Source organism: Primulina tabacum, chromosome 3 (genome assembly GCF_025594145.1).
Source record: "Primulina tabacum isolate GXHZ01 chromosome 3, ASM2559414v2, whole genome shotgun sequence".
Taxonomy (NCBI): domain Eukaryota; kingdom Viridiplantae; phylum Streptophyta; class Magnoliopsida; order Lamiales; family Gesneriaceae; genus Primulina; species Primulina tabacum.
Genome location: NC_134552.1, coordinates 22,272,525 through 22,292,653, shown reverse-complemented (window position 1 = coordinate 22,292,653; position 20,129 = coordinate 22,272,525). Strand labels below are relative to the sequence as shown.

The 20,129-nt window shown below is 36.4% G+C and overlaps 1 protein-coding gene across 4 annotated transcripts; it reads left to right on the top strand.

Moving 5' to 3' along the window:
* Nucleotides 1-6,992: 6,992 nt before the first annotated feature.
* LOC142541014 (putative cytochrome c oxidase subunit 5b-like) lies at nt 6,993-10,341 on the top strand. Of its 4 annotated transcripts, none has more exons than XR_012819206.1 (7): nt 6,993-7,280; nt 7,392-7,468; nt 7,581-7,631; nt 8,269-8,374; nt 8,923-8,989; nt 9,096-9,175; nt 10,013-10,341. XR_012819206.1 is itself a non-coding variant. In XM_075647554.1 (6 exons), the coding sequence occupies exons 1-6, from the start codon at nt 7,130-7,132 to the stop codon at nt 10,070-10,072; spliced, it is 474 nt and encodes a 157-aa protein (XP_075503669.1). In that variant the 5' UTR covers nt 6,993-7,129; the 3' UTR covers nt 10,073-10,341. The 4 variants fall into 4 exon arrangements, 2 of the variants coding, with proteins under 2 accessions (XP_075503669.1, XP_075503668.1); XR_012819205.1 differs by having other exon boundaries at nt 8,269-8,396; XM_075647554.1 differs by lacking the exon at nt 8,269-8,374 and having other exon boundaries at nt 6,993-7,268.
* Nucleotides 10,342-20,129: the final 9,788 nt, after the last annotated feature.

The following is a 20,129-nucleotide window of genomic DNA, read 5'->3' as shown; positions in this document are numbered from 1 at the left end:
TAGTATGGAATTCATTTATTTGATTATTTATGCTAGTTCAGTTATGATAATTACGCATGTGGTAGGACTTTAAAAAAAACTGTGTAAATTAAATGAATTTAGAAATTAGGGTCGTTTCACATTGAGTATCACGTAAGTATTGAATTTTTGTTCCTGCTTAGATAGTTAAATTCAATGAGTTGAATTTGATGATTGTAGTTTGACGGATAACGTATTGTATATAAAGAAGTTTATAAGTAGTTTCTATATTTTGAAGCATTGGAAGTTTGGAAGAATGCTAATTATGAGAGTACAACTGCCTAATTTAGTAAGTGGAGTTCCAAAATAGGCAGTTGTAAAAAATTAATTAATTGAATAATTTTGACCTTAGAAATTTTCAACTTTTCACCATAATAACGAGATTTGTACCTCTTCACATTATGATGGCTAATCGTCGATCGTAATTATGATGAAACCATAATTAATTAATTAGTGAATTTAAAATTTACTAGTTAAATAATAATTAGTATTATTTGACTGCTAAGTCAAAATTGTCAAGGAATATTCTAGATGGTCTATGATACTTGATTTGATAAATAAAATATTATCATATCGTGTAGTACTTTATTCAAAAGTTGAAAATATATACTTAAATTTTTTGACATGGGTAAAGTACATGACAAATGAAGAATCTTATTATCATGATGATTCATTAATTGAGAAATAATAAATATAGGATATCAATAGTTTATAATACATAACACTAGAAAATCAAATTTACATTCTCTCTCCTCGCAACACTAAAAAATCGACCATCCTTGTTTTGAACAAGACCCAAACCGAGCCACTCTTCCAACATCGTGCGCCGCCATTGCCCCACCATAACGTCGTCGTGTCACCATCGAATCTCGCAAATTTCTGGCGATTGATTCTCAACGCAAATCTTTTCTGGTTCTCTAGTTCGAATTAAAAAAAAAAACTTAGTCTTCGATCATGGACCAGACTTGACGATTGAAAAACGAAGAACGAAGTTACTTATAATTGATTGTTCATAAGGATACACAACAAAATCTATTGCAATTTAAACACCGGGACAGTCGATGAAAGTGTTTAGAATGAAAATGTAAAATTCCTAAATATCCTATATATGAAATAATTGAATCATATGACGCAAAAGAAATATTTTGATTATTAAAAATTTTAAACTTCCACTTGAGTACGAGAAAACAATACTTTAACATCTATAAAATTTTTGTGAATTTCCAAATCATATTTTGTTTAAGCAAAGGGTAAGAGGTATGAGAATTAACATCAAAGTACCAAAATTTTGAGCAATGATTTTGTATTTGATTATATAAATGTTATTAAAGATATGAATGAAGAATGATATTGTAGTGAGAATGTTTAAATTTACGTTCGGAAGTTTTCCGACTAATCATGAGAAGGATGACTTTGCAGTTCAATTCGTCTATCACTCCCAAATAGGCTGGCCAAGTGCTTGGAGCTCCTCAGGACTTGGGCAGGGGACAGGTTTCGAAAGTTACCATTACAGATAAGAAACAAACGCAGGCAGCTGAATGCTTTACGGACCCATGACCAATGGGCATTAGCTGGGAATCAAATTGGGCAGTTGGAACGAGAGGTGGAGATGCTAGCAACTAAGGAAGAGTTATACTGGAAGCAACGCAGTCGGGTGAATTGGCTTGCACATGGTGTTTCTGATATAGTATGCATCGTATATTTGAAGTCAGATTGAAGAACAGACTGTGTATGTATTTGTTATGATTTTCGGAGTTGATTTGATTGAGATTCGATATCAGAACTGTATTGTTATTGATTATAAGTTGAACCGATATTGATTATGAATTCGGGTATTATATCTGTGATGTTGAGATTGACGGGGTTATCGAGACTGTATTGTTATACCGTCGAAAATCAGTAAATTGATATTGATCAGATTCAGTAGTGATTTCGATTATATCGTGATATCGTCGATATGGATTAGATTGTATCTTGATTCGATATTTATCAGATTATGTTTTATTTGAGTATTGATCAGAATAGATTTTGAATTGAGTTGCATATTGAGATTATGCCTATGCGATATTGTATTTCAGATTGATATGGACAGATTTGACTTCGAGACTTCGACTTCGTCAGACCGCGAAGACAAAGGTATAACTTTATGTTGATGTTGGATTGCACAACTCGAGTCCGATTGACTGGAGTTTCCCAAAATCACATACTTTACTTTATTGCATCGATATTTGCAATTGTATGAGATTGATATCTTTGATTTATTGATTTATGTATTGAGTCATTAGGCGGATACGCCTAATTGTGAATGAGTAATCTTGTGACAGTAGTGCCGGATAGTGATGGAATCGTCACCGGCACATTGCACATTGTCACAGGATAGGATATTGGTGAAAATGCCAAAGTCTGTGACGGTTAGGTCAAGACACCGGACGTTTGGCTATATCATAGTGGATAGAATTGGAGTTTCTTCTATTACTGGTGTTCGATATGGAAAGAGCCAAAGTCCGTGAATAAGAACATACCACCACCCCGATCGGGAGTGTAGGTGGGTGTATGTTCTTATTCCGATCGGAATCCCTAGATTAGGACTGAGTCGAGTCTGAGTCTGAGAATCACGGAGAGTGATTCATTGCTTGATATGGAATTATGTTCCTAATGATGATATATGTTTCGAATATAATTTATTCTTGATATTGATTCATGTTTAGGATTATAGTACATGTGATGAATATTTGATTCATATTCTGATTTTGATACATGTGATGAATGTTTATTTCATGCTTTTATATCGATGCAATAAGGTAAAGTATGTGATTTTGGGAAACTCCAGTCAATCGGACTCGAGTTGTGCAATCCCACATCAACATAAAGTTATACATTTGTCTTCGCGGTCTGACGAAGTCGAAGTCTCGATGTCAAATATGTCCCTATCAATCTGAAATACAATATCGCATAGGCACAATCTCAATATGCAACTCAATTCAAAATCTATTCTGATCAATACTCAAATCAAACATAATATGATCAATATCGAATCAAGATACAATCTAATCCATATCGACGATATCACGATATAATCGAAATCACTACTGAATCTGATCAATATCAATTTACTGATTTTCGACGGTATAACAATACAGTCTCGATAACCCCGTCAATCTCAACATCACAGATATAATACCCAAATTCATAATCAATATCGGTACAACTTATAATCAATAACAATACAGTTCTGATATCGAATCTCAATCAAATCAACTCCGAAAATCATAACAAATACATACGAGAAAACAATACTTTAACATCTATAAAATTTTTGTAAATTTCCAAATCATATTTTGTTTAAGCAAAGGGTAAGAGGTATGAGAATTAACATCAGAGTACCAAAATTTTGAGCAATGATTTTGTATTTGATTATATAAATGTTATCAAAGCTATGAATGAAGAATGATATTGTAGTGAGAATGTTTAAATTTACGTTCGGAAGTTTTCCGACTAATCATGAGGAGGATGACTTTGCAGTTCAATTCGTCTATCACTCCCAAATAGGGTGGCCAAGTGCTTGGAGCTCCTCAGGACTTGGGCAGGGGACATGTTTCGAAAGTTACCATTACAGATCAAAAACAAACGCAGGCAGCTGAATGCTTTACGGACCCATGACCAATGGGCATTAGCTGGGAATCGAATTGGGCAGTTGGAACGAGAGGTGGAGATGCTAGCAACTAAGGAAGAGTTATACTGGAAGCAGCGCAGTCGGGTGAATTGGCTTGCACATGGTGACAGAAACTCCAAATATTTCCACGCGTGTGCGTCAGCGCGTCGAGCTAAGAACCATATTAGAGGGCTTGTCTCTTCTCACGGGGATTGGTGCACTGACACTAGGAGTATGGCGGAGATCGTTCAAAATTATTTCTCCGACATGTATTCCTCTAGTAACCCTTCGAAGGAAGACAGAATACAGATATTGAATCAAGTTTGCCCTATGATTGATGATCGGTTAAACTCTGTTCTTTGTGCCCCTTTTACGGGAGACGAAGTTAGGAAGGCTCTGTTTGATATGCATCCAGATAAAGCGCCAGGGCCGGATGGTATGTCTGTGTTCTTTTTTCAGAAGTTCTGGGAAGTGATTGGGGAGGAGGTCAAGAAGGAGTGTTTAAATATTTTGAATGGGGGGACCCTCTTGAGGACTGGAATGCCACTACTGTTACTTTGATACCTAAGGTAGCGTCTCCAATGACTATGAAGGACTATCGGCCTATCAGTTTGTGCAATGTCTGCTATACAATTGTTGCTCGCGCTCTTACGAATAGATTGCGTCCCATTCTCAAACATACTGTGAATGAGTTTCAGAGTGCTTTATCCCAGGCAAACTGATCTCTGACAATATTATACTGAGTTTTGAAACTCTGCACTGGATTAGAAGCAGAAAACAGGGACAAAAAGGCTATGCTGCTTTAAAACTTGATATGAGTAAGGCTTATGACAGAGTTGAATGGTCTTTTCTTGAAGACATTATGATCAGACTTGGATTCTCACGATGTTGGGTGGAGAAGGTTATGCGATGTGTCAGAACAGTTAGGTACTCTTTCTCGCTGAATGGTGATCTAGTTGGGAACGTCGTTCCGAGTAGAGGACTGAGACAGGGAGACCCTCTTTCTCCCTACTTATTTGTCTTATGCGCTCACGGATTATCATCTGCTCTCGTCTCACTTGAACAACGTCTGATTTCTGGGGTTCAGCTAGCTTCTTCCTGCCCATCTATTACTCATCTGTTCTTTGCTGATGACAGTCTCTTGTTCTTCAGAGATACAATGGCGAACTGTTTGGCGGTGCACAACTGTCTGTTATCATATGCGAAGGCTTCAGGACAGCTTATTATTTTCGAAAAGTCCTCCCTCTCCTTCAGCCCGAATACAAATGAGCAACTGGCTGAGAATATTAAGTCTGTGTTAGCTATCCCAGTGGTTCACGCCCATTCAGTGTATTTGGGCCTCCCGGCCGTCTTTTTGCGAAGTAAGAAACTGCAATTCAGATACCTGGTGGAAAGAGTAGCAAAGAGAATTCAAGGATGGGGAAAAAAAACTTTTTCAACAGGGGGCAAGGAAACATTGATCAAATCGGTGCTCTAGTCCATCCCCACTTTTGCTATGTCATGTTTTCGTATTCCCAAATCGGTGTGTGAAGAAATAGAGCGTGAATGCTCTAATTTTTGGTGGGGAGTAGACGCAGGGAAAAAGAGAATGCACTGGAAATCGTGGCCAGCCTTGTGTAAGCTGAAATTCATGGGTGGTTTGGGGTTCAGACAGCTGGAGACTTTCAATCAGGCCCTACTAGCTAAACAGATTTGGCGCATTATCTCGGAACCTGAATCTTTGGTGGCTAGAGTCTTGAAAGGCCGGTATTTTCGCCATCAGGATATTATGGAAGCCGATATGGGCAGCAATCCTTCTTCCATCTGGAGAGCATTGACGTGGAGCATGCCTTTACTTGCTGAAGGTTTGTGTTGGAAGGTGGGAGATGGGGCTCGTATTAATACGTTTGAGGATATTTGGCTTCCGGGTCCTAGAACCTGCCTAGCACCGATTCCAGACTATGCCTCATTTTCTAAAGTGAAGTCTCTCATGGTGGATGGTAGATGGAACATGCCTATGATCCAAAAGAATTTCTCTCCACTTATTGCTCAGAAAATCACTTCTATTCCCATCACTCTGACAAGTAGAAAGGATACGAGATTTTGGAAATATGACCAGAAAGGTATATATACGGTACGGGATGGGTATAAGGCTGCCCAAGGCCTCTATGAATAGCCCCCCTCATGCTCGGGCCCTCTCCAAAAGGGCTGGTGGAAGTTCCTGTGGTCATTATCGATTCCTCCAAAAGTGAGAATATTCTGGTGGAGAGCGCTTAATAATATTATCCCAACGGAACAAAACCTACTTACACATCATGTTCCGATTACTGAAAGGTGTCCGTTGTGTCAATTTAACTGGAATACTACCAGTCATGCCCTATTTTCTTGCCCGGCTATGAAATCTTGTTGGAAAAGAAGCTGGATTTGGTCGTCTCTTAAAGCAGCTTCGCCACTTATATGTGTTTGATATATTTCTAGGGATGAAGGAGAAGCTGAGTAAACCTGATTTCGAACTGTTTATCATGCGTACTTGGGCCACTTGGAATGAGAGGCTTCGCTATATTCATGAATGTAATGGCAAGGCTCGAGAATTGGATGCTGATTGGTGTGAAAATCTGCTCCGAGAATTTCGTATGGCACGTGATTCAGTTATGAGCGGCACAGTGTCAAATTTTATCAGCTCTCAAAGCACTTGGTCTGCCCCGTTAGTTCACCAATTCCGGTTGGATGTGGATGCAGCTTATAAAGAGGGATATCCTAGTTGCGCAGTCGGTGGAGTTATTCGTGATCATGAGGGACAACCGATTTTGGCTTTCGGAGAATTGATTGACAAGGCCCAATCTGTTACAATGGCCGGGCTTCTTGCCATCCAGGTTGGCTTGAAAGTCACTAGGCAGCACAACATTCAGATTCATCAAATCACCTCGGACTCTCTTCTTGTAGTGCAAGCAGTCACAAGGCCAGAAGAGGATCTTAGTTATGTGAGTTTTATTGCTGCGGATATTAGCATACTTATGGAGGCACTCGAGAGCCCTCATCTTTTTCATATCAGGAGATCGGCTAACCGGGTGGCTCACTCGGTTGCTCATTTTGTTTGGGAGCATAGATATTTTCCTTTGTGGTTGATTAAACTTGTAATTGTGGACCTATCTTCTTCTTAATAAATTAAAATTTATTAAAAGATTTCAGCTGTAAAAAAAAGTATTGATATAATATTTTTACATTTGAATAGGAAAATGCAAATTTAATAATAAAAATATTGAGATTTTACACGTGAGGGAGGTATTTCTTTTTTTAAAAAAATAGTTAATCAAGATTTAAAAAAATAATAATAAACCGGATTTACTCGACTACAGCACCACGGACTTCTTCTTCAACGCCGCCTTGTTTCTCTCATTTTTCAGTACTTTCCATATTCTGACGAACGGACGCGAGCTAAGATCACACCGAAGCCCTAATCGGAATCATTGCTCAATAAATATGTGGCGAAGGATCACACATCAGCTCCGAACTATTCCCCTCGCCCGATCTAATCCCAAACCTGTCCGATTCGTCGTTGGTTCTTCTGCAGTTCCGACGAATCTCCACCGTTCTGCCGCCTTCATGTCGCGCCATTTAAGTACTGCTCCTAGTGCATTTCTAAACCATAATCGTCTTATTCTTTTCGGATATGTGCCATCATTTAAATCTCACGATCTTTGTGATGCTTGAAATAAAATGAGATGTTGACGCGTGGGTGCAGGCACAACGATAACAGTCGACGATGTAATGCCGATTGCTACTGGTCATGAGCGTGAGGAGCTCCAAGCCTCGCTTACAGTGAGTATTTTATTGAATTCGGCTTATTTCTTGGGTGTTTCGTTATTATTTGAGTTAATTTTTTTGTGTTTTAACTAATACGTTCTTGGTTTTATCGCATTTATTTGATTAGGGAAAGGACGTTCTCGAAATTAACTACCCTTGTGGTCCGTATGGAACAAAGGTCAGTGTAAATTATCTTGTTTAACTTGCTATTACGGGTTGATAATAATCTGAGATAGTATATACCCTGAGCTATTGATTAGCCTGTAATTAATTACTCACTGTCTTTGTTGTCAGCGACAGGCTACAAGAGTGTGTGGTGAAATGTATGATATGGTTGCTTAAAAATAAATAATTTGATGCTTGCATGGTTATGAGGTATGAGTAATGGTAGAGTGTATAACATGCCATTCAGGAGTTTGTTTTGACTCCACACCCTTAACTCAATTTCGCTAAATAGCTGGGCCTCAACAGACGAGTCAAGTGTTTAGTGCTAGGAAAGTTAGGTTTGAGATCTAATTCCATATCATGTTCCTTTTTACGCTCATCTTCTTTACTATTTTTGTCCATTAATTTATCAAAAGAAGCCAGTTCCTTGCTGAGTTGCGGCATTTTCCAGTTAAGGTTTGAGAACACTTGCTTTCCTATGATTTTTAGAGCTCATTGTAGAGTTTGATGATTAACTGGAGTGCATTATTTGTTAGGTTTGTGACAGAAAACATTGTCTTCCTTTCCTGTGATGAAATTCTTAAATCCTAAGGACTTGTATTTAATTTAACATTCCAGGTTTTTCATCTGATTCCATGAATTTCTTGTAGCTTGTGTATTTGATGAAAAAAATTATGCTGGCAATGCAAGAGAGGCGCTGCCCAGAGTGTTTGAGTTGCTTCTGCACTGCTAGGCATCATAGCACAGTGAATACGAGTACAAAGGCTTTTACATGCCTGTTATGTTCTTTCTTGTTTCTCTCATTTTCTTGGCTTAGGAGTACTCTTGAGATTCATATATAGAATCTATGTGCATGTAACTGAAGGTACTGGCAGATTAATGTAATTGGGCTGCCACTTGAAAGCTATAAACCAGTGTCCGTTTGATCATGAAATTCATTATGTACTTTTCGATCTCGTGGATCTTGCCGTTAATACTGTTCATCCTAGATAAGAAACCTGAGTGAGCAAGATGTGCCATTGTGTAAATTATTAATCTATTGGTTCTTAATGCGAAGACATCTCATCCTCCCCATTGATACCCAGCAGAGAGCAAGAGTGAGACAGAGAGAACGAGAGATATTACTCGTATGAATCAGTTAAAGTTTAAATATGATATGACTTGAGCGTTGTTGCAGTTCAATCAATTATATGTACTCCTTTTTTATTTCAATGGAGGTCTTACATTTAAATTTTGTGTAAAGTGATGCTCTCTACATCTGCATGAACATCTTCTAATAGCAATTTGTTGTTATTTGCCTGCAGGAAGAACCTGCTGTAGTCAAGTCTTATTATGACAAAAGAATTGTGGGATGCCCTGGAGTTGAAGGCGGTAAGTTTTCATCTGCTTTCTTTTGCATGTGAAATCATTTTACTTTCTTGTCCATTTAGTTTATACTTTATTTCGAACTTTTGTTGTACACTCCAAAATTCAACAGAGGACGAACACGACGTTGTTTGGTTCTGGTTAGAGAATGGGAGACCACATGAATGCCCAGTATGCTCACAGTACTTCGTTGTAAGTAAAGTTACCTTTTAAAATTTGACTGCTAATACATGGATATTACTTAGTGAACATGGAAAATTACCAAATTTCATATCAATTGAAAGATATATGCGTAGTCGTGATTTTTGAGAAATCTATCAGTCATTCTTCTTTTAGTTCTTCCATGTGTAGTAGAGGGTCCTCACTTCCTTTTTAATATATCTTGTGGAAATTCACTGACATACACGTGCAGTGTGGATACTTTTATAGGAACTTATTTTCAGAGGTGATGAATTGTTAATGTGCATAAATTTTAATTGGCCGCGTGACTATAGTTGGATACCTTGTAAATTTTTTTGCAATGTCAGATAATGTCTTTGACAATGTTGTTAACTGTAATCGAGAATATTCAGAGAGAGTACTTGGTTTGTCCTGAGATGGTTTTCATATTCGTATTAAATTAAGTTACTCGGCAGTTTTTAAAGCATACCGATCCTTAGGTAGTGGCAAATAAAATCTTTTGGAATTTTGTGTGTTTTAATTAAATGGAACCTGGAATTTTGTTTATTCTTGAAATTTACTTCTACAGTACATTGATTGCCCTTTCTCTAGTTATAGTTTCTCTACTTTCTTCTAGTTATTCAACAAGATAGCTTCCACTCCACCACCCCTCTAATTTTTCAATATCAATTTTGTTCTCAAAGTGTCGACTGCATTGAATGAGGATTTTATCTGATTTAAAAATTAACAAATGTGTCTGCCTCTGATGTTGAATGAATGACTCGTTTTATGACTAATTCGCATCATCTCTTTCTTTAAAGCTTTCTTCTTATTTCTATCGAAGTGTAATCGAGCTCTTTTTATTGACAGTTGGAAGTGGTTGGGCCCGGCGGACCTCCTGATGGTCATGGAGAGGACCATCATCACTAAACAAAGTCATCTATTTTGCTGCCAGAATAAGAATCTGGTGACCTAACGAGTGATTATGTAGAGTATTCTTCCACATCTGAACTATCTCACGAGCTTTGATTGAATCTGCTGGTCACACAATTGTTTTAGGCTTCATTTTAACTTGTATCCATTTCTTGATGGTTTTGATATTTAAAACATGAACCAGTTATCCATAGGAAATATGGACTTTCACCCTTTACTATCCAAACAAATAATGGCGACAATTCGTTGCCAATCTCATTGTTCTATTAAGTCCCATAACTAACTGCATATTTCAAAAAAAAAAAAAAAATAATCAATTTTACAGTGTTCATTAGTTGCCAATTTCAATGTTCTATAAAAGCCCTTTTTCGTATAATCTTTTCCTCATCAGAAATAATATAAAAAAGTATCAATCTCCGTCATTTCATTAGTTGACTGTCGTTCTCATGCAAGAAACAAAGACATCTAACGACATTATTGAACATTCCACTGTATATAACGAAATTTTATGTTGGAGTTGAGTGTGTAATAAAATCCAATTCATTCCGAAAGTTTGATTAAATAGTTTCTGCTATGAATTCGATTTTCAACTTAGTGGATGTTTGGTTAAACTTATTTAAAAAGTTTATAAGCTTTTACATTTTATTAGTTGTTTTAAGGGTTTATAAGTTGCGATATTTTATTTTGTAATTAAATTGTTAAAATTAATTTATTTTTAACAAATTAAAGTTATTAATTTGTTTAGTAATATAAGATTTTTTTTATTGTCAAAATTATCACAAATATAATATTATAAGTTAATGCAGGTAGTTATATAATATATATATATATATATATATATATATGAAAATAGTAAAAATGAAAGGGTAAATTTGAGTAAAATATTTTTTTCATCTTTAAATTAAGATTCAGTACTTAGGTATAATTTTTTATAAATCAATAATTGATAATGCCATAATTTTAGTTTTAACTCTCATAAATTCAAGTTTACATTTTTGCCCTTTTTGTTATTTACAATGGAATAAGAGTAAGTGCTGATTTTGACTCACAAAATACTAATTTTATAGTTCCAGATACTTGATTTGGATATTTGAATACTTCAAATGAGTAAAAAAATACTGGATCTTCGATAATACCATAAATTTAATCATTATTAGTATTTTGATTGAAAATGCATTAAAATGTCTTATTCATGTCAATTATTTTTTTAAAAAAAAAACATATTTCATCCATTATCATGGAATAAGAAAAAAATTCATATTTTCACCTAAAAGTACATATTTTTTTGTTTCAATATTTGATTTGGTTATTTGAATATCCAAATGTTTACGAAAATAATCGATCTTTGATCGATCACCATAAATTCAATCATTGTTGGTCTTTTCATGAAAAAAATATTAGGATGACTTTTTCATGTTATTTATTTTTTTTAAAAAAATATAGTTCCTCATTCATAATGGAATAAGAGTAAGTACTTATTTGGAGCTATAATGTACCTACTATAGAGTTTCTGATAGGATCGATTAACGTATCAAAAATGTTTAGAAGGGGGGTTGAATAAACACTCTCAATTAAAACTGATCTTTTCGAAATTTGAGTTCAGTTTGGTGAAAAACTGATTCTCGGAATCTTGTTGGTCAATGACAATCAGTTAAACTAAAGTAGTTGCGGAAAGTAACTGACTGAAAGATAGAATACGAAAATAAAATACACAAGATTGTTTCTGGATGTTCGGAGATTTCAATTACTCCTACGTCACCCCTTCTATCTCAAGGATATGATTTCCACTAAAAGAATTTGATCGAATACAAGATTTGTACTGACCCACTTCAGTTTGGACTTACCACTGCCAAAAACTGAAACTCTTAGTATTACAAAATGTTCTCAGTGCGTAACTGATCTTAGCACTATCGAATTTTACGATTATTACAAAGTGCTAGTGAGCTCAAATTACAGCATTGACTGCTACGAATAAATCAAGTAAGAGTGAGCTGAGATTTTGGCAGAATAACAGCAAGCCTTGAATGGAATGATCTTCTAGTTTCTTCTTCCCTTCCAACGGTAACTTGAGATATATTTGAATATTTTTATCCGTTGATTGCCACTTCATTATTTCTTGGGCATTGTTTGCTTCATTTATTTTAATGCGGCGTCTTAACTGCTTTAGCCGAAATGCATTGTTCTAAGCTGTATTGATTGAAGTGCGGCGTTTCATATTCAGTTGCAGTCTTCTATGTCTCTTTGTCGGTTGAGTGTTCTTTTCCGAGACATGTTCAGTTGAAGGATGCTTAGCTTAAAAGCATACGGCTGAATGTATCAACTGATCGGTTTCCAACTGATCAGTTTTCTTTATTAGATCAGCTGATTTCAGTTGTTAAGTCCAGTTGCTGAATTTAATCGCGCGTATCAGTTGGTTGATCAGTTTAAAAACATACTGCTGAATGTATCAACTGATCGGTTTCCAACTGATCAGTTTTCTTTATTAGATCAGCTGATTTCAGTTATTAAGTCCAGTTGCTGAATTGCGCGTATCAGTTGGTTCATATTTTGTCAAACGCCGGAATTTAGTTTCCAACAATTTTCCCCTTTATGGTGTTTGACAAAACTAAATAAATAATAACTGAATGTCTGAACTCATTGTAGATAAAGTAAGAGATTGATCAACTGAATAATGGACTACACGAATCTGTAGAGATTTTTCTTCAACGAGAAGATTTCTTTTGTTGTTCTAGAATATCTTTGATCTCTTCCCCCTTTTTGTCAAACAAATCCATCTTCTCAGATACTATTCGAACGTCAGTGGAAAGAATTTTGACATCTGAGGAGATACTTGAGACAGCAGATTGTAAAAGAGTCTGCAGCAATTTCATTTTATTAGAAACAGAAGTTTCCAATCGCTCAACTCGTTTGCTGATAACGTTTTGAGTGATGGAGAGACTCTCAACCAAACTTCTGTTATTTTTCATCTCAAGCACAGTTCGGGTAAGAGACTCCATGTTTCCTTGAATGGCTTTCAGTTTTGCTGAATCAAATTCATTTGAAGAATCCAATTTGACAGTATGAGACAATTGTGTGGATTGAATTTTCTTGATTTCAGTAATCATCTGCTGCATATTGTTCTGCATATTCTGGATTTCTTCAAGGACAAGATCCATTTCTGTGGATTGAAGAGGAGGTGACTGATCAGATGTTCTTGGTTCATGTGAGACTTGATCAAAGACCACCATGGTCCTATCAGATAGTATCGTTTCAGAAACAGTCTGTGCTGGAACATCTGTTTCAGTTACTGCTTCTTGGACTGGAGGAGATGAGGATTGATGTTGATCAGCAATTGGGCTTTCCTGCTGAATAAGATCTTCAGTGAGAGGATCATGAACTGACTACATCTATTTGATAGTCCTCTGATATTCGTGCTGGTTCATCAGTTGGAAGTTTTTCAGAAGAAATCAACAATGCCTCCATATTTTCTGCAATCTGTTGATTTGGTGATTGAGTAGGCATCATTCTTGGATCATTTGGTTCAGAAATGGCGGCCTTAACTGGCTCTTCAGTTAAGATTGTATTCTCTTCAGCTGCTTGATCAGCGGAGTGATCAAATGATAAAGGTTCATTAATAACAGATTCTGTCACCACTGCTTGAATAATTTTATCAATGTTGGCAAAATTCAACTCAGCTTCAGAGTACAGCTGATGTTCCACAGCAGATGATTGTGGCACATCCTGAACTGTTTCTTATGTTGTAAAAATAGTTTGTTCTGAGGGAGGAGGGTTCTTCTTCTTCTTCTTCAGAGGCTTCCTCAGGAAGAACTAACTCTTGATCCATTTCCCATACTTTTATCTGAGCTTGCAAGCTAGTAAGATCTGTATCTAGCTGAGTGATCATAGCTCGATCATTATAAGCAGTTGGATTGGTGGGAATGTAGTTTGCCTTCAATTTCTCGAGCAGTTGAGATAGCTTCTTAGCTCGAATTTGGTCAAAAAAATAGGTTTTCCTTTCCAAAGCCTGAACAATTGTGGCAGCTTTGATAATCTTGAGGACAATTGCTTCCAGTTTGATAAACTTGTTCAGCTGGGATTTCTTTTTCAGCTGCTTAGCAAAAATCTGAGTTCTGTAAGCGGTCCAGGCATCATAGGATTGAAGTTTTGATGCTGCAAAATTATTAACATGTTCCCAAACAAGGTCAATATGAGTTTGAATGGAATTGGACGGCCTGGGCTCTTCAATCAATTTGCCCTTGCCTTTTTCAGTACTGAGGATGTGTGTAATTTCCAATCCAGTACGAGTAGTATCCACCAGTTCTATAATCTTTATACCTTTGGGTCTGGCAGGTGCTAGAATAGCAGGACGATTGATATGGATTAGAGGGGCTTTGATCCTAACTGTTTCCTTTGTTGCACCAGCTGAGATTTCTAGTGGGATGATCTTCAGAGGAACTTCTTTGATAGGCTGTTGGGCATCCGAAAATTTCAGTCTTTCAGTAGGAATAGATTCGACTGTGGTTGGTAATTTTGTCCTTTGTGTTCGTGGTTTCTTGGCAACTTTTGGAGAGGGCGTCTTCTCGGAATCGGATTCACTGATAATCAGTTTTCTTTTAACTGTCTTCAGTTGAGCCAATGTCTTGGTTTGTTTAACTGATTTTGGAGCAGCCTGTTGCGTTCCAATCTCCTTTTTGATCTTCACGAACTGATCAGGAGAGATATCTAATTTAGTCTTGGGTGGCAGAACATTCTTTCCATTGAAAATTTTGAATTTAGATAATCGCTCCGAATCATCAGCCACCAACCCTTTGACTTTCATCAAATAGCTCAGGGCCACTGCAAATCCTTTGAATTGCTTGGTGGAGGAAAACATATTCTTCAAGATACTGAAAATAAGTTACTTCCAGTTGAATTTTCTTTCAGCCATAATAACCGTAATAGCTTGAAACTTTTCCAAAGTTAGGGCGGCATACGATCCTGCCTTAGCCAATAGCCCTTTGGCTACGATATCAGCCAGCAACTGAACCTCATGCTTCAGTTCCTTCTTAGGATCGGAAACTTTGATTTTTCGTCCATCAGCAGAGAGTGCAGTTTGCATTTCTTCAATATCTGATGCTTTAACATCATCAAGGTGTACTTGTCCATCAGAAGGTAATGAAAAGATTTCTCCGAAAGAATCTTCAAAAATGGTCATTGACTGACCATTAATAGTGGAAATGATGCTTCCATCAGAGTTGATATATCCATTTGAGTAGAGGTCCTGGAGTTCTTTTGGGTAAATCTCCTGTGAGTATTGCCCCAAGAATATCCTCAGCCCAGTTGATTCAAGTTTCAGAAATACATTTTTCACATCGACTTCTTCGACTGATAAAGCTGATTCAAAGTTGATAGCCATAGCGTTCAATATATGAGCAGGGATCTGATTTGCCATTGCTGAGAGTAAGGAAACCTGAAATTTTGCAAAATACAAGCTCTGAGTGTATAAGTTTGCTCTGAGATATGATGTACGCGTAAGAAAGAAAACTGAATTGAAGCGGGCATAGTACATTTGTACGTGACTGTTCAAATTCGGGACATGTGTCAGTCCATGTAAAAATTTGAATAAAAATTTGTGTACGTGTGTTGTAAGCGTGTGTGCAAAAAAATGAGCGGTTTAAAATAGGCTAGGTTATGAAACTGCAGTCACGTCAGTTGATTTGGAATATAATATGATTAATAAGTTAACTTATGTGAGAAGATTAGTGAAATTCTCAACTGAACGATCAGTTGTAAGACCGTGTCCTTTCAGTTGAGAGTTTACTAACATTTGTTTTCTCATTTAACCTCTTGAAACCATTATTCCCCCTTAATCGGTGCATAGAATAATTACAGTGACGATATAAAAATAAATTTAAAGGTCAGAAAGATTATCGTTTGCTGAAACGTTGACGGCCCTTCAGCTTCCATGATTTTCGGCTATAAATAGAAGTAACACGGTTAGTTTCAGTCATATTGGTGAAATATTCAAGACAAAAAGAATGGCAGATACGAGTAGCTCGAGTGCTTCGCCGTTTGCTCTGGAGACCAGGAAAGCTGTTATAGAAGATGAAGTCTTCTATAAGAGTCTTCATTACTGGGAAAAGTTACAGAAGCTTGAGTTCCTGTATAATACTGGAGATGCTACTACTCCCGAACTGGTGGCAGAGTTGAAAAAAATGCGGGAGCACTTGAACATAGCTGTGTGGGTGGACATCTTTAAGGATGGTCATATCTATCAGCTAATGCTTCGAAAGGAACTGAAAATCCTTTAGCGCATAGCTGTTTCTCAGAGCTTTGTCAAGATATCTACCGCACCTTTATCCGCTTGGTTGAAAATGTGGATAATTGTTGTAGAGGAAAAATATGATGATGTAATCCGTGCAAACGTTTATGGTTGAATGAAATATTTATATAAGCTTAATTTTGTTTTTCTCTTTCCTGCAAATGATAAATTTCATCAGTTGTTATATATATGAATTGCGAACTTAAGCAGGTGAACTGATGAAAGACTAACTTATATAAGTTGACTATGAACTGAAATCAGTTAAGCATTAAGTAATAAATGACAAACTGATATCAGTTGATAATGAACAACTGATAAATAAGAAGCCTGGGTAAATGAGAAAAAACGCTTCGGTTGACTTGAGACTCTTTGGTTTCTTCAACATTTAATGTCATCTGTCTATAATCAAGACGAGAGAGAGATAAAATGTGAGACAGTAATAGTTCAATATGTCGGATTCAAGTAATTCTGATGCATGCAGCAATATGCATATTCAAGTTACTGAACAATTAAGTCCTTATTTAGAAGAGTTGAAGAAAACGATGGAGGAAATATGTCTTGACGAAAGTGATGTCAACTTGGTTCAAAATTCATGATTTGCAGAGGATAAGTAGTAGTGGTGCTGCTCCTTCTCGTGCTCAAGCAGCAACAGCAAGAAAATACATTGATCGTTTTGAAGTCAGGCATGTTACAGACCTGATTGATGACAATGTTCTGTTACAAGCAATGCTATGGAAAGAATGGCATGTGATTGAGAAGATTTCTACAAGTGAATCATTTTCTAGAATCCGAATTTATGAGTTGAATAATTGGATTACAGAATGACAAGATTCAGTTGGTTATAAGTTATCTTCTGTAAGATGGGATCGATTTTATTCTTAATAAAGTATCATTTCCAATTTGTTGTTGTGTTCTTATTTTCTGCAAAGAATTTTATTAGTAAAACAGCATCAATAATAATTTTAAGACAAGTCAATTAAACCAAGAATATTGCGAAAGTGAGAAAACTTAGTCTCGGGTAATGGTTTGGTGAAGATGTCAGCTACTTGTTGCTCAGTTGAAATATACTCCAGTCTAATGTTCTTCTTCAAAGCATGATCTCTAATGAAGTGGAGCCTGACATCTATATGCTTGGTCCTTGAGTGAAGAATTGAATTATAGGTGATGGCAATTGTGCTCGTATTGTCACAAAATATGGGCTATTCATTTGTAATTACTCCATAATCTCTCAGTTGTTGCTGGATCCAGATCAATTGTGCACAGAAACTACCAGCAGCAAGGTATTCTGCTTCAGTTGTTGAGGTAGCTATGGATGTCTGCTTTTTGCTGAACCAAGAGATCAGTCTATCTCCTAGAAACTGACAAGATCCACTTGTACTTTTACGATCAAGCTTACATCCTGTATAATCTGCATCTGAATATCCAACTTAATTGAAAGTAGAGTCTTTAGAATACCATAACCCAACATTTTGTGTACCCTTAAGATATTTCAAAATTCTTTTAGCAGCTGAGAAATGTGATTGCTTAGGATTTGCTTGAAATCTAGCACACATACAGACATCAAATATCAGGATGACTGGCAGTTAGGTACAACAATGAACCTATTAAACCTCGATATAATGTCGCCTCAACTGATATTCCCCCTTGATCAGTGTCCAATTTTACTGATGAGCTCATGGGAGTATTTGCAACTGAACATGATTCCATGCCAAATTTCTTCAGTAGCTCCTTTGTATATTTAGTTTGACTGATGAATATACCAGTATCCAGTTGCTTCACTTGCAGTCCAAGAAAGAATGTTAGTTCACCCATCATACTCATTTCAAACTTATCCTGCATTAGCTTAGCAAACTTTTCGCATAATTTGGGATTAGTTGACCCGAATATGATATCATCAACATAAATTTGAACTAATAAAATGTGATCATTCTTGGTAAATTTGAACAAGGTCTTATCAACTGATCCAACAGAAAAATCATGATCAGTTAGAAATTTTGAAAGAGTTTCGTACCAAGCTCTGGGAGCTTGTTTAAGACCATATAAGGCTTTGTTCAAATGATATACATGATCAGGAAAGTTGTGATTGACAAAACCTGGAGGTTGTTCAACATATACTTCCTCTTGCAACTGGCCATTTAGGAATGCACTTTTTACATCCATTTGGTAGACTTTGAAGTTCTTGAATGAAGCATAGGCAAGGAATATTCTGATTGCCTCCAGTCTTGCAACTGGTGATATGTTTCATCGTAATCAATTCCTTCCTCTTGCCTATATCCTTGTGCTACGAGTCTTGCTTTATTGCGCACAACTGAACCATCCTCGTTTAGTTTATTTCTGTATACCCATTTTGTACCTATAATAGGTTTTGAAATTGGTCTTGGAACTAAGTTCCAGACATTGTTATAAGTGAACTGATTTAGCTCTTTTTGTATTGCATTTACCCCGTTAGGATCAGCAAGAGCTTCATCAGTTTTCTTCGGTTCTAGTTATGAAACAAAAGCTAAATAGATAAATAAGTTTAGCATTTGATTGCGAGTTCTTACTGGATCAGATGGATTTCCTATTACCAGTTCAGGTGGATGTGATTTTCTCCATCTGTACTCAGTATTTGTTGTATCACCAATTTCTTTAGTTGGTAACTGAACATAGTTTTCAGTCTCAGTTGGTGCTTCGTCAACTGGTATTTGAATGTTATCATTATGCTCTATCGACTGATCATCAGCAACGACTTCCTGCACATCTAATTGGTCCAGTACTTCTGGTTCAGGTGTTTGAAGTATGTTTTGATTGCCATGACTTTCATTTTTGTCATCATCTTCCAAACTGATATCTGTAAATCGATCAACTAGCTCAACTTGATCAGTTGGCTTATCAGTTAGTTCAGTTTCATCGAAATCAACATGAGCAGATTCTTCAACATTTAGGGTTTTCTTGTTGAAGACTCTATAAGTTATACTAACTGATGAGTATCCAAGAAATATTCCTTCTGCAGATTTAACATCAAACGCTTTTAAATAATTTTTACCATTATCAAGAATAAAACATCTGCAGCCGAATATTTTGAAATAAGTAATTATACTTTTTCTTCCATGCCCGATCTTATATGGTGTTTTCATATGATTTATATTAATCATTGATCTGTTCTGAGTGTAACACGCAGTGTTTACTGCCTCTGCCCAAAATCTTTGAGAAATACCAGAATCAGCAAGCATCGTTCTAGCAGCTTTTTTAAGGGTCCGATTTCTTCTCTCAGCTACACCATTTTGCTGAGGAGTTCTGGCTGCTGAGAGCTCATGCTTAATTCCAGCATTTTCTAGGAAGTTTGAAAGAGTTTGATTGATGAATTCAGTTCCTCGATCAGATCTGATTCGATCAATTCCAACTGATTTTTCATTTAAAAATCTTTTGAAGAGCTTTATTAGTTGCTAAGCAGTATGGTCTTTAGATTTGAGAAAAATAACCCAAGTAAATCTTGAAAAATCATCTACGACTACCAAGGTGTATTTCATTCCCCCTAAGCTCATGACTGGTATAGGACCAAAGAGATCCATGTGCAACAGTTCTAAGCATCGGGATGAAGATTTACAGCCCTTGTTTTTAAAAGAGGATCGTACTTGTTTACCATACTGACATGCTGAGCAAAGTTTTTCTTTTGAAAAGTCTATTTTGGGCAAACCAGTTACAAGTTCATGTTTACTCAGATAGGCAATGGTTTTAAAGTTTAAATGATTTAGTCTCTTATGCCACAACCAGTTTTTAGACGATTTGGAAGCA

Coding starts and splice junctions, on each gene's coding strand:
- LOC142541014 (XM_075647553.1), top strand. CDS start 7,130: ATGTGGCGAAGGATCACACATCAGCTCCGAACTATTCCCCTCGCCCGA. Junction 7,469..7,580: donor AGCTCCAAGCCTCGCTTACA/GTGAGTATTTTA, acceptor TTATTTGATTAG/GGAAAGGACGTTCTCGAAAT. Junction 7,632..8,922: donor GTGGTCCGTATGGAACAAAG/GTCAGTGTAAAT, acceptor ATTTGCCTGCAG/GAAGAACCTGCTGTAGTCAA.